This window comes from Pelecanus crispus, chromosome 2, assembly GCF_030463565.1.
Source record: "Pelecanus crispus isolate bPelCri1 chromosome 2, bPelCri1.pri, whole genome shotgun sequence".
NCBI classification, from domain to species: Eukaryota; Metazoa; Chordata; class Aves; order Pelecaniformes; family Pelecanidae; genus Pelecanus; species Pelecanus crispus.
This window is the reverse complement of record NC_134644.1, coordinates 41,943,593-41,957,223: the sequence shown is the minus strand read 5'-3', so window position 1 is coordinate 41,957,223 and position 13,631 is coordinate 41,943,593. Positions and strand designations below refer to the sequence as shown.

Sequence of the window (13,631 nt, the reverse complement as noted above, 5' to 3'; positions counted from 1 at the left end):
GTACTTCCTTAAGTAGTTTTTTCTTGGATTTTACCTTTAACTTTGATGGTACATGGCACAATACTTAAGGATCCCTTCTTGTAACCAGTTCACCAGTAGTTAAAGTCAATGTGGTTCATTTTGGTCTCAGGAAAAGCAGGAATGCTCAGATAAGTTTTCTTGTCTTAACTGTAAGGTATCTCCCAACTTCAGGAGTAGTAAGCAACATTTTGGGGCAGTGATTTCTTAAAACTTTGGTTAAATCTACATGCATACATTTTTTTCATTCTATGAGAAGTTGGCTAAAGATGTGTAACAATGACATCATGCCTCTGCAAATGAAGAGAAGACGTCATCAGAGCCAATACAAGTCAAATTTTCAGGGTGCCTTCATTATCATAACATTTATCTGCATCTACCAGAAGATACAGAAACATTTCCATGGAAATGACCACTTCTAAATTATTGTGGTTTATGTTTGTCTTCTTTATGTCCAGGTGAATGGTTTTGTGCTTGGAAACACATCTTGCATCTTGTATGCAGACTAGCATCTGTCCTTACAAAGGTATATAAGGAACACTATCTGAAAAATTTCTAACAATATAGTGGTCTTGCCAACTTCAGTTTGACATTTTGAGTGAGAAACTTTAGGAAATTTATTACTGCTTTTCAACATAAATATTTTGTACTGTTTGTTCACATTACTAGGTAATTCATAGTCCATGAGCAATTTATTATGACCTTCCCTCCCTAATACTAAGTGTATGAACAATGTCACTCTATCCAGTTTTGTGTTTTGTTCATGTCAATCTCATCTCACAAATGAGACCATTTGATGCTCAGAGATAAATTCCCAGAGATAAATTCAAATTACTCCCTTGGCATCTCCCTGAATTTTAGCATATTAGGGTCTGAAAGTACACTTTCTAAAATGTGGTTCAAAATACTGCCATATCCTTTCAAAATGTGCAATTCCTCTTAGATGTGAGGTCCCCTAGACACAGATATTGTTTTACATGACCTTCTGTGCACTTGCAAAGATATGAAATTATATTCATTATAATAATGAAAAACAACATGAGCAAAAAAAGAAAACAAACCTTCTAATTTAAACCGTCCTAATAAAACCTATAGCATTTAATACTATCTCACCTGAGTCAAAAAAATTTTGTTTAACATATATTATTTTCAATACAATAATATGCACACTTGAATGACTGCATAACTCATGAATTATGTTATGAATGTTTACTAGGTTTGTACCATATTTTTAAATCTCTACATATTATACATCTGAGACTCAAGAGCTTCATATGATTTAAGACAGTTTTGGACAGATTTTGAGTCATATACATTTGTGATAGATGCTAATGGACCAACAAGTCTAATCTACAGTATCATGCAACACAAATGACAGTTTTAGGGCTTCTGAACATGCTGCTTTTAAAAACTGAAATTACTGATAAAACACTTTGTTAAATAGTATTTAACAAGAGAGAGAGATACATGCAAAGAGAAGCGATCTTAGTAACCATGATTAATTTATTCTCTTGAAAGTGCAAGCCACAGATAAAGTCTGCCGATAAGCATGTGTGTAGGGAGATTCAGGGAAGGGGGTATGGGTTTGGTTTTTTTTTTTTCCACAGATAGGCAAGGGAGTACATAGCAGAAAATCACTTAAAATCACTGTTGCCAGTATGTTTGTAAAGAGTATAATTTTATAGCTATAATTAGCATCCAGGGTTCTCCATCTTCCACTAGAAACTGGATGATCCACAAAGAGAAAACTAAAATTAAAAGTTAAAGATCACTTATTTTCATAGCTCTTCTCTCTATAGTTGTTCCTGGCCACCTTAGGAGGCAAAATACTTAGACACCTTTGATCTTATCTAGCAAATAATGTATTACCATTACCCTGAAAGCCTAGATATATTTTCTCTGAACCATCACGTTGATTTCAACTCTTGTTGAAGATGTCCTATTCAAATAGTCCTGTGAGTGAGTCTGAGCATTTAGCAATAAGGTATTGATAATTTTTTCAGTAATGTTACTTTCTTCAATTAAGGCATTTGATAATGTTTTAAAAATGCAAATAAAAAGAAAGAATATCTGAAAACTAGAATGAAACAGTTACAGAAAGAAAAGCACTACAATGGATAGTTATGGAAGAGTAAAAGTTACGCAATCAGGAGGTCATTACTAATAAAAGGGAATTAACTGGTCTCCCAGCTTTTCTCTCTGAAAGAGAGGAAACTTTACAAATATTATTGAAAAGTAACAAAGATTCATTATGCTCCTTAGAAATATTGAAACTTTAGCCACCCAGACATATTTACCTACAAATGAAGGACCTAGCTACTCTCTATGCAAATGAAGGGGCATAAACTTTGAAATAAATAGTGCAATAAAGCAGGTAATCTCGTTCACCAGATGAAACACTTTCTAAGGTAATTCTTTATGTGTTTGCTTAAATACACTTATGTTAAAAAGTTTTTCTCTCCACCTTTTTATGATTTTAAGATACATACAACAGTCAAATTCTAAAACTAAACTAGTTTTAAACTTTCATTGGATAGAAGAAGCAAAAGATATATTTACAGGAGAATGTTAGAGAGGGTTTGCACACGTTACAGAGGACAAGAGATCTGAAAGTACACTCAAACATCACATCACACGAGTTATCAAAGCACTAACATATACAGGAAACATCAAGCAGAAAATAAGTTTAACTTAATTTTGAGAAGCTTTAATTACGTTCCTTCTCCAACCTCTTCCCCAAAGACATCACAAAATGGGTTATTATTATTGTTTATCTTCTGTTTATGTTTTAGAGAACTTTAAAGGCTAAAGCAATTAAACCTCTAGCTAGATGTGCTCTTTTCTCATAAGTAATTTAATTCACATCAACACTCCTACTTGTAAGCAGCCCAAGTCAGGAGAACACTTCCATATGTATTTTTGTTGTGCTTAAGCATATGCTGAATCACAAATTGGATAAGCCTAAAAGATTTTTTTTAGCCACTAGATTTATTCAAACTCTTCTGCTTAAAGGAAACCCTTTAGCTTCTACTCTATTATTTCCCTTGAACAGATGAGAAGACATCTTTCCCTTTTATTGTCATGTCTCTGCTCCCTTTGATAACACAGCTAAAAAAGAAGACCTTGTTAAGTCCAAATAAGAGTTTATGGAAGTTATGTGCATAAAAGGAATATTATTCTATGTTCTGAGAAACCCGAATAAAATCAAAGCAGATAGACTCTTTTTCTCCAGTCCACGATTACAGAGTTATAATACCTCAATCCACGATTACAGAGCTGTAATACAGCTGAAGGCCCCATCTCAGACAGATATCCCCACTGACTTTCTGAGGCAGCATCACCATAAAAAGAATTTTACTCAATGCTTCTCATTGACTTTTCTCAAAGCACATAGACCATCCATCAAAGATGTGCTTGTCGGAGCCACAGTGCAACAATGCCGTGAAACTTATGCTTAAATTTATGTATGCTGTCAATCTTACACATGTTCTGAGACACATTCATTCAATATTTTAATGGATGAAGGACCATTAAGAGGTGACTATAAACACACTATTTTCTTTAAATTCACTGCAGAGATTTAAATGCAGTATGAGAATGTCCTGAAAATACTCCATAAACCCTTCCCCAGAGCCGCAAATTTAAAAAAAGATAATGACTTTGAAACAATTATTGAAACTGTGGGGGAGGAATATTGGTATGCTACAGTACAGTGTTTGTGGTTACCAGTAACGTAACTATGCAAAGAAGTCTTTTCTAGTACTTCATACACTTTGAATGTATTTAGTTACAAGCATAGTTTGATTTCCTGGATGATAGACCTAAAAGTCTAACCAGAAAATATGAATTAAAATTTACAGAACATCATCTTCCTTTTATTTTTCTTACCCAGCTACTCTATTGTTCATAGAGATACCATTACTTTTGACTTACTGATATAAGAATTCTATATTTCCAGCAAAGGATATAAACAGAAAAGTAACACTGGGCAGTACACCATCTGTCTTGCTTCAAATGAATACTACAGCACATAAATCAGTTAGATACAGATTATACTCTCTTGTGCTCGGATTCTAATAAACACATTCATAACACAAACCAGTTATCTACACTGGCGTGGTGTGAAGAATACAATCGTTATCAAAATATTTTAACCTTGAGTCTACTCTTTTTATAAAGATGCCCAGGTAGATCAAGTGGAATTATTTCATTTTATGTTCTTTAAAATAGAATGTAGAGTCATATGTGACTGACTAGAGTCATAGCCTTGCTCTTTTTACACAAGACAAAAGATGATCCTCCATGATCTGCATTGCAGAACATAGGTTTCTTACTGCAGTGCTTGAGTATCATTCAATGTGGATTATCTGCATTAATATGAAAGAGTCCACCAAGTTCTAATAGTGACCATAAAAGGGGAAAATTAGACCTTAAACCTAATGACAAATCAATGTCCAAAGGAGGAAACACAAATATTTATCCATCATGACATTTGATTCTTCTATTAGCCACATCACCTTAAACTTACAGTGAAGCTGTCAGAGAAATGGAATAAACTTTTCAAAATTTTCTTAAGAAAAACTTCTGTTAAACTAAAGACGTTCTGAGTTGTTGCTTAGCATTTAAGAAGTTTCAGTCTTCTTTAGTTCTCCTAGAGAAGATCATAACACTGCTTTTAATGTAAGAGTTAAGCTACATTTTTTCAGGGAAAAAATAGAGAAAAGTAGAAAAAGAAGTTTCAAATCTGAGGATGATTTTATTCTTTTGTTAATTTTCTTTCTCTCTGAGGACCCATCCTAAGCCTTTTCATATTCAAGAAAGACATACTCAACTTTGTTTATTACTTTAAAATAATAACTTCTCTACCAGCATCTTATCAACAGATTTGAGCTATGGTTGGTCAGTGTGACAGCACTGAGTGGTATTATAACTTGGGGAAAAATCTGTGTGACTCTAGTTAGGGATTTTTTTCTATATTCACAAAGAAATGAAAAAAAGATAATACAAAAAAGAAATTCCTTTGCTACAAGGCCACTATTAGACATGACCTTGTCTTCTTTTTAATTCTTTAAAGGTATAAGAATTAAATGGATCATTGAAATAAAATGTTTAGAGAACAGACCAGATGACAAGCTGCAAGCTCTGCCTCTTAAATTCTATCCTAATTGTCAGTATAGCATATTGGATAGTACATTTGCATTATTGCAATATGAGTTTTAACCTTATGTCATTAGTGCTTAAAATCTGGTGCTTTTCAACTTGTGGTCCATGGGTCTTCCAAGTATTTGTGAAAGGTAATTAAAAAAAAAAAAGGTACATTATGAACAGCACTATCATAATTTCAGGGCACATCCCTACATTGGGAAGGTTTTAGGCATCCACAGGGTAAAACAATGGTTTTCAGCTTTCTGTAAGGTCAAAGGTCCCTTTTGAGTAACAGCAGGACTACCTGAATCAATTTAAAGTAAAAAAAGAAAAAAAAGAAAAAAAAGAAAGGTGATCTAAAGTTCAGATAAAATCTCAAAGTATACAGGTAAACTTGATTTTCTTTAAAATCATGAAAGCAATGATTATTTCCTCTTCTATGTTATACATTCTGTGAAAACCTTGAATGTCAAAAAGGAGATCCCAAACAAACCCGAAACATATCTTACCAATGATAAAAAGAATTTCCACTGCAATGTCACTGACAGTTGTGCTTCGAGTTGTAGACAGCTCATCATGGCCAATAAAGCAAACATTGTAAGGTACAGTCACAGCAACATAAAACGTTGCCAGTAAAATAAGCCAGTCCCAGCCAGCTTTAAAAGTGCTAAAATGCAACAATATGAATTTGGATTTTTTTGCATCTGAAACTTTGTATTCTGGAAATGCTGGTTTATCTACAAAAACATTCTGAAAAAGAGAGAAAAAGTTAAATGAGACTAAACAATAAATTGATCATACAGACATGTTTCTTCCAATGCAGCTATTTGTTTTTTTTAAAAAGCGTAAAGAAATATGACATACTCATATGCAGGCAAGAACTAATGCTGATTTTTTTTCTAATGTAGTCCTCACCCTTATTTAGGCAGATGGTTCTGTTGATGGAATAACTTTTGTGAATGTGGGGGCAGGAAGAGGATTAATAAAGAACAGATTAAATAGAATGAGGAGGGAACTGAATCTGGCAAACTATTTCGTCCTCTGTTGCGTGAATTCTGACTGAAGAGCAATGTTTTTCTGCTGGACAGATAGGCTAAAACTTTGTATACATGAGGACATAGTACTGCAAATAGGAATAAACATATAGAAAGGAATAGGTGGTGTTGAAGACAAAACATCCTTCCTACACATATTTTAGAGCTGTGAGAAGGTTGTTTCAGAGTAACTCTAGCCTGGTCCTGTAGACTGAACAACTATAAGTAGTTGGAGCACCTCTCCTGGTTTAGTTTCATCTGAGGGAATCCAGTTTGTGTGCCTGAGACTGCTATGAACCAAAGCAGAATTAGTAGGAATAACTTTGATTTTCTTTAAAATTGCACTCCTGATCTAATCCAAAATACTGATGTAGACCTTCCATAATACAGCTCCAGAACCAAGTACCCTCACCATTAGACTATTCCTAGCTTCATCATGTGTCTCGAGTCTTTGTCATCGAGCCAGCAAAGGTCTTTGCAACAAAGACTTCAGTCTTACACACCAGTTTTATAAATTCTTAGCTTTCATCCTTCAGTTTTAATAAAAACATCTATTCTCCTAAAAAGCAGCATGTGCTACATGAACTGTCTTGTATTATTTACTAACAAAATTCTTGCTCCCTGTCATTGTGCCCCTCGTTAATGCTGTTCCAGTAATGAAGAGCCTCACAAAACAATATTGTGTATTCAGCAAGCTAAGATTACTTCTGATCTTGAAGTTATTCGCTATGAATATAAAAAGACAACAACTGCATGACCGCAGACTTAATTACATTTGCCTTGCCTGTCACAGCCTTTCTCTTTGTGTGTTTCTTTTGAAATACTGATGTCCTTGCCTTCTCCATTCTTGTTCTCATTCATGAATCTTAGGGGCTGAATTCTCACTGTTGTTAGTGTCAGACCATTTTTAATCACAGAGAAGAAAATGTTCCTTTTATGACTTCCAATTCTTAGCTCTAAAAGTCTCTGCACTAAAGGTGTTAAATTAGTCTGACAACAAATGTTTTAAACCAGTATAATATCACCTGCACTAGGATTTTAACAGTACAGGAAAGTCACCAAAAGTTATTTAAAAGTCATGTTCCTAAAAAATATTACTGTGCTATCAAAATATCACTGGAAGACTGGGTCATATTTTGCAGATTTTTAAAATTATTATTATTATTTTTACACTTTTTCAACATTTAACATTTTTTGACATTTTTAGCTTTTTAACCTTTTTTTTTAAATTTAACATTTTTTAACACCTAACATTTACATTCAATGGAAGTGACTGTATGTCTTTTGAGGCATATACCAGCTGTGTATTTTCCTGTCCTTAATCTATACCAAGTTTTTTCTGCTTTTCATTTCTAACATAATGTTGTCTAGGATGATGTATCTGCACTGCTACTTAATTTTTGTAACCAATAAAAGGAACATGTCCAGTGACAGATCATCTTTTCAGGGTGTTCATGATCTATATATATCCTTTGGCTACTTTGTCCACTGTCTGTCTTGCATTCTCCCCCAAACCATTAAAAAAAATAAAAAAAAGAGACCATTGTTTTCTTTTTGTGGCTCTGTCAAAGATTTTAGCTTTTTGATGCTAATGATATACAAACAAGAAATGAAATACTGTTTTGAGATTTTAAGAATAACTGTTTCTTTTTACTACCCCTGCTTCTAATAACTATAGGCTCTCACTGTTGGAACAGGCTCTCAGATATTATTCTAGGTAATTTTTATATGTACATACTTATTTCCTATGCATTCTAGCTTTCCTCTGCATTAACTTTTCTCCTGAAACATAGTTCCATAAAGCAGGAGAGTTATTCTTTCTCCTAAGTATATTTTGTTAGAAGTTTCTGTTGCTATATTTTTGGTTTTGTGTATTGTTTTGTTTTTTGCAACATTCACAGAGTGTTTATGGACTTACTTATTAGTTATAGTTACTATGGGAACGCAGAGCAATTTAAAGAAAGAAGCATTACTACTTCAATTAGGAAATGAAAAGATAAATTTACTTGGCACAAAGTTGGAGATATTCACATGAAAAGTTGCCTAAATGAAGTGTGACCTTCTGGAGCTTACACAGCATAAACATTTTCAGCTAGAGTAATACTTTGAGTTTCTTCATTATTTTTTTGGCAAATAGTAATTATTGAAGTGAAATAATTGGGATAGTAAGGTAAATTGTAACCTAAAACTAAGTTCTGAGAAATTTTATAATGTGGCTTTCCTGGGGTTAAATAAATGTCAGTTCACAGTATGGCTAAATGCACTGTCTTGCTATGTGAAGTGTAACAAATACCATAGCAGGCAGAACTGCACTTAAGTGAACTGCACTTTACTCCTTTTGTTACTGTAAAATTATGATTAGGACATTTCTCAGGTACCCACTGACCTTTAACAGCACTTTTGAATAAAAAAAAATGACAGTACAAAGAGTACTTTTTTTTTAAAAAAAGAAGAATTACACCTACATTATTAATTTTTAATTTGTTCTTCTCTCTTCTTTGTAGATGTCCAGAGATATGATAAAGGACAGCTCTACTCCGTCTTCGTGCTGACTCAAAATGTGACCCCGCTCTTCCTCTTCCTTTCCATTTTTCTGTAGAACGGAAGTGAGAGTCCATTATACATCAGGAAATGGCACTTTTAACTTTGGGAGCTGAACTACTGACATTTTTGACTTTGGTAGAAATAGGGCTAGATGTAAATATTATACACACCTTTCCTTAGTTTTGCTTAAACTTTTGCAGTTAAGAAAATAAAATCCCTCTCCTAAAGGGCAAATACAAATCACTGTAAAGTTTTAATTGTCAAATGCCTTCACACAACTCAGAAGGAATTAATTGCAACATATGATTTCATAGATAAGAACAATGTACTCTTTACTGTTTCAGAAAATTAAATAGTGATTACTGACCAGAGGCAAGCGTGGCTAGGAGTAACCACTTAAAATGTCCTTAAGGTGTTCCTACACTCTACTATTTCAGGGAAAGGAAAAAAAAAAAAATCTCTCTTGCGGTGTACTTTTTAAAAACAAAGAATCTGACTTGTACTAGGCTGCCATTATGTCAGAATATGTTAATTTGCAACCTTGCTCATTAGTAGTATCCAATTCTTATATTCACGCCTTTAGATTTCTTCTCCCACCACATGGTCAGTGGCATAATTACTTGACACATTCGTTAGTGACATAAAATCCATTAAGAGTAAAGACTGAACACCGGTTTGGAAAGGTTTGTCGTTTTTCCGTCCATTCAGATGTCTATATATGTCAATCATGGGATCAAATTTTGTTCTTGCTTATACAGCAGTAAATTCAAAGTAACTCCTGTAGCTCTGCTCTGATGGAATTACAGTGAATTGATGCCAGGGTAAATGAAAGCAGACATCTTGTGATGTGTTGGGATTAAGAAAAAAGGAATTATGGGAATAAAGGAAGAAGCTGTCTGTCAAACAGATTTAATTAAATTCAATTCAATGGATATAAACTAAGGGGGAAAAAACCCAAAACCCAATTAGCACAGCCAGAAATTAACAACAAGCAAAATATCTACATCTTGAAACCTGCCTAAAAAAGCAAGAAAGATTTGAATTATGGAAGACTGATATATTTTTGGCTCTACAAAACAAAACCATACATAACAAAAAAGTGTAGGAAGCTAAACTTTTCAAGCTTCTCAGTGAAGAATATTTCATGTAATTCATGCAAGACTCCTCTCCAGCTGAGGATGTTTACATGTCAGTAAGGAGGAGAAGAGGGGAAAAAAAAGAAAGAAAAAAAAAAGGAAGGAAAAACATTGCACTGCAAAACCAGATAGCTACTGGAAAGCTGAGAGAGGCAGATGGAAAAAACCCATACTTTCCCATCTCTGACTTGGGTACCTGCAGGTGGTTTAAAGAGCTACCACACATACAGATGCCAGCTACAACAAAAAAAGGTAAACCAGAAGGGACTATTTTAGAAAATACTCAACTAAATGAATGTTGGGGTTTTTTTTGAACTTTCATCTCTCAAGCATCAAACCATTTAAAACTCAAACTGTATTTTAAAAATATACTTAAATTCTGGGTGAGAACAGAGTGTTTATCTGCTTCTTTGAGTAAAAAAAAAAATGTAAGTGTTTTGAATTGGGCTTCCACTGTTGTATTGGATAGCTGTAGTAGTCTGGTTTTGTCATACAACTTTGAAATTCTCTTTAAAACTATTTACAGACCTCTCTTTCTTCCCTTTCTAAACCTGAAGTGCTATGCTGGATGAGGCCATTCAGTTTTCTCTGTTGCCTCCCAAAATAGTCAATAAAATATGCTTCAAGACCAGCTATGAGGCAGGCTGAGAAAATGGGCAAATACCCACAAAAGTTTCTGGCCAGCAACACTCTCAGGACTCTTTAGCTAAAGGCTTTGTCCTCACACAGTCTCATATCTAATACCTCTCCATGTCCTTAGCCTACAAAGCACAAGATAGTCCATCCTGGTAGGTGGTAGGTGTAACAGCCTAGGAGATGTGTTGCAAGACCCACACTGAACAGTGTGGCAGAAGGCAGGTGTGGTGCCTTCAGGTGGAGTTTCTTTGAGTACTTTCAGCATCCCAAACAATACAAGGCTCTGTCTGTGTGGAAGGGGAGCTCTCTATCTCTGTTCAACCTTGAATGCCTTCTCTTTACCCCTCCTAGATCTCCTGTGTCTTTTTAAAGATACCCTCTAAGTAGCTCCTTTTTTCCAGAATAACATGCAACATTCAAGATATGGATACAAAATCACCTGATACAATAGTGTAATAATGTCTTCAGTTATTTTCTTAATAGCTCCTAGCCTCAGATTTGCCTTTTTCTTACCTGCTGAGCACTAAGCTGAAAGCTGTCCACAACTCCATCTCTTTCCAGAATGGTAATAATTACTATGGAGACAGTTGATATATACATATTCAGTTAAAGTTGTTTCTTTTTTCCTATGTATTTATTGACACTGATTTTTCATTTTCTGTCCTCTCTTTAAATAAAAACCAAGTTCCATATAAGATTTCAAATTTTATGTGCCAGTGGCCTGATAATATTTTGCTTTAGATAGATCCCATCTAAATGTAGGTTTAGCATTCCAGCCACTAAGAATTCTGTACTCATTAACCTGCTCAGGTTGTGGGGCTTGATATGACACTTAGAATCATACTAGTTGCATATTTGTAAAACAAGTGACTTCCACCACATGTTGATTCCACTATTTGCAAAAGATTAATGCTACCTCTATGGTAATATTGGAAGTCACTCAACTCCTAGAGACAGAAAAGCACAGATAAAAAAGGGAAGTGTGACATTCATTATGAAGTAATAATATTTTTCTTTTTAAACTGAAATGGTAAAGATTTTTTACTGTAGTTATTAGCAGTGAAAAGAATGCAAGTTGCCTATACAGATAAGATGCCATCAGACAATGCCATCACTGGAGCACGTGTCAATAGCTTATAACACAAATCAATGAATGACATTTGTGAATTCTCCTGCTTTCTGATCTTCCCAGTGCCTTTAGGAAAAGAGGCAATCCTGATCCTTAGTAAACTATGTTGTTCAGCAGGTGTGCCTTTGTATGTGTGTGATTATTGTCTGTAACCTTCAATCTTTTCCTGTCACATTCAGTTTACAGATCACTACTCTGAAGGAGACAGTTTTTGTTATAAATACCCAGATATTTCTTTCTGATTCTTAAAAAAATTTTAGGTACCTGACAGACTTGCTTTTGTCTTTCCATGACTGATCTTAGCAAAAATATACAATAGTAAATCCAACCATAAGCAGAAAGTCACTTTAAATACAGATGTTCTATTTTTACCCTGTGCTTAAAATCATAAGGATTTCTCATCTCCCCAGATACTGTGAGAAATCATTGTTCTAAAAAAAGCTCAGATCTGGGGCTCTTCCTCCTGGTGCTTCTACACACCCCTTCTTGTGTGAAGGTAATCCCGCCCCCGAAATAGCCCTTAAAAAGGATGCTTTGCAATTTAGTCTTAACTCCCCTTTCATCTGAAAAGTGGTAATACATTTTTTAACTCTTCTTGCTGTCCTTCTGTGTTTTTTCTTTCAAATGAGATTAGGTATAGCACCACAACCATCACACATGGCAATCTCAGAAGTCTTTTCTAAGAAAAGAAACTAACAACACCTCTTTGCCAATTTTAACATGTCTCATAACAGCTCAAGACTTCTTACAATCTTGTAAGAGCAGGTTGCAGTAAAAAAAGCACAATCAGACAAAAATGCCTTTGTAAGTGTTGACTTTTCTGTTTGTGTTTTCATAAGAACATGAGGCATCAATCTTCCACTTAATAGAAAGTGGAGGCTTAACACTTTCTTGTCCCTTTGGAAAAAAAAAAATATATCCACTCCTTAGGTATAAATCAGGAGAATAAAACCAGACAACTTCTGATAAGGTCTACTAGGTATATGCTGCCTTAGCAATGCAGAAGAACTGTAAACTCAGCTTTAGTGACCAAATTAAAACCAAATCTATGTCTGCTCTCCTTCAAAGCACATCAGAGTAGTCAGAGCATAGCATTGGATATAGTCCAGGATACTTTATGGTTTATAATGTTCTCATTCCCCAGCTAAAGTATGTTACATTTAAATCCTTGAAATGTAAAATAAAGTGTCTAACCATCAAATGGGAGATAAGAAACTGTTCTTTCAGTCATGAAGTTGAGGTGGTAACAAATAAAAGATATCACAAGTGCTTTCTGAGGCAGAGCTGGACCTGGAGGAGGGGTGCTCAACACATGGTCAAGGGAGCCCATTGTAGCCTGCCAGGTCCCACAGACCTTACTTCTCAGGACAACTGAGAGGGTGACAGGAACTGGCTCATGGCCCAGGAACTCTTCTACAGGCACAAGCAGGCTGCACCTGAATACTACCCTGCTCTTGTTCTAGGTCTCCAGCCCCGTGCTTGGCTGTAATTGTGCAGGTATAGGAGCTTCCTTGGAAAGCAAATCCATCATATACAAGCAGAACCACCATGATCTTCTTTTACAGTGGACTCAAGCTGTCTACACTATGTCTACACTACTCTGACATGACCCAGAAGCATTATGCTCTCTTCATAGCAGACAAGCTGTAGCATGAGAGTGACCATGAAATACATTTCTTTCCAAATACTGAAATAAGCTAACCTGCTCTGGCCAGAAAGGTTGTGCATTATTGACAAAAAATGTCTCAACCTTCATATTTTGCCTCATTTTTCACAGTATTAATTTATATCCCTTCAAAAGAACTGCCTTCACTTTTCCCTCAGGTTATGCATTATCACAACAGACTATGCATTAATTAAAACCACTACCTAGATTTTCCTCTGGTGTGATTAAATGCCCAGAATGCTCCTTTACAGAACCATCTCCCAGTCTGATCATGGATCATAATCACAGAAAGTTTTCTATACAAGTGTGCATGGACACAAAAG

The 13,631-nt window shown here is 34.9% G+C and overlaps 1 protein-coding gene across 1 annotated transcript in view; it reads right to left on the bottom strand.

The window, feature by feature from the left end:
• KCNH8 (potassium voltage-gated channel subfamily H member 8) overlaps positions 1 to 13,631 on the bottom strand; it is a 205,490-nt gene that overhangs the window by 91,318 nt on the left and 100,541 nt on the right. The window contains exons 4-5 of the mRNA XM_075704873.1: positions 8,663 to 8,790; positions 5,673 to 5,913 (exon numbers count right to left, since the gene is read on the bottom strand). Coding sequence (XP_075560988.1) covers positions 5,673 to 5,913; positions 8,663 to 8,790 — 369 coding nt within the window. The remainder of the gene's footprint in view (positions 1 to 5,672; positions 5,914 to 8,662; positions 8,791 to 13,631) is intronic.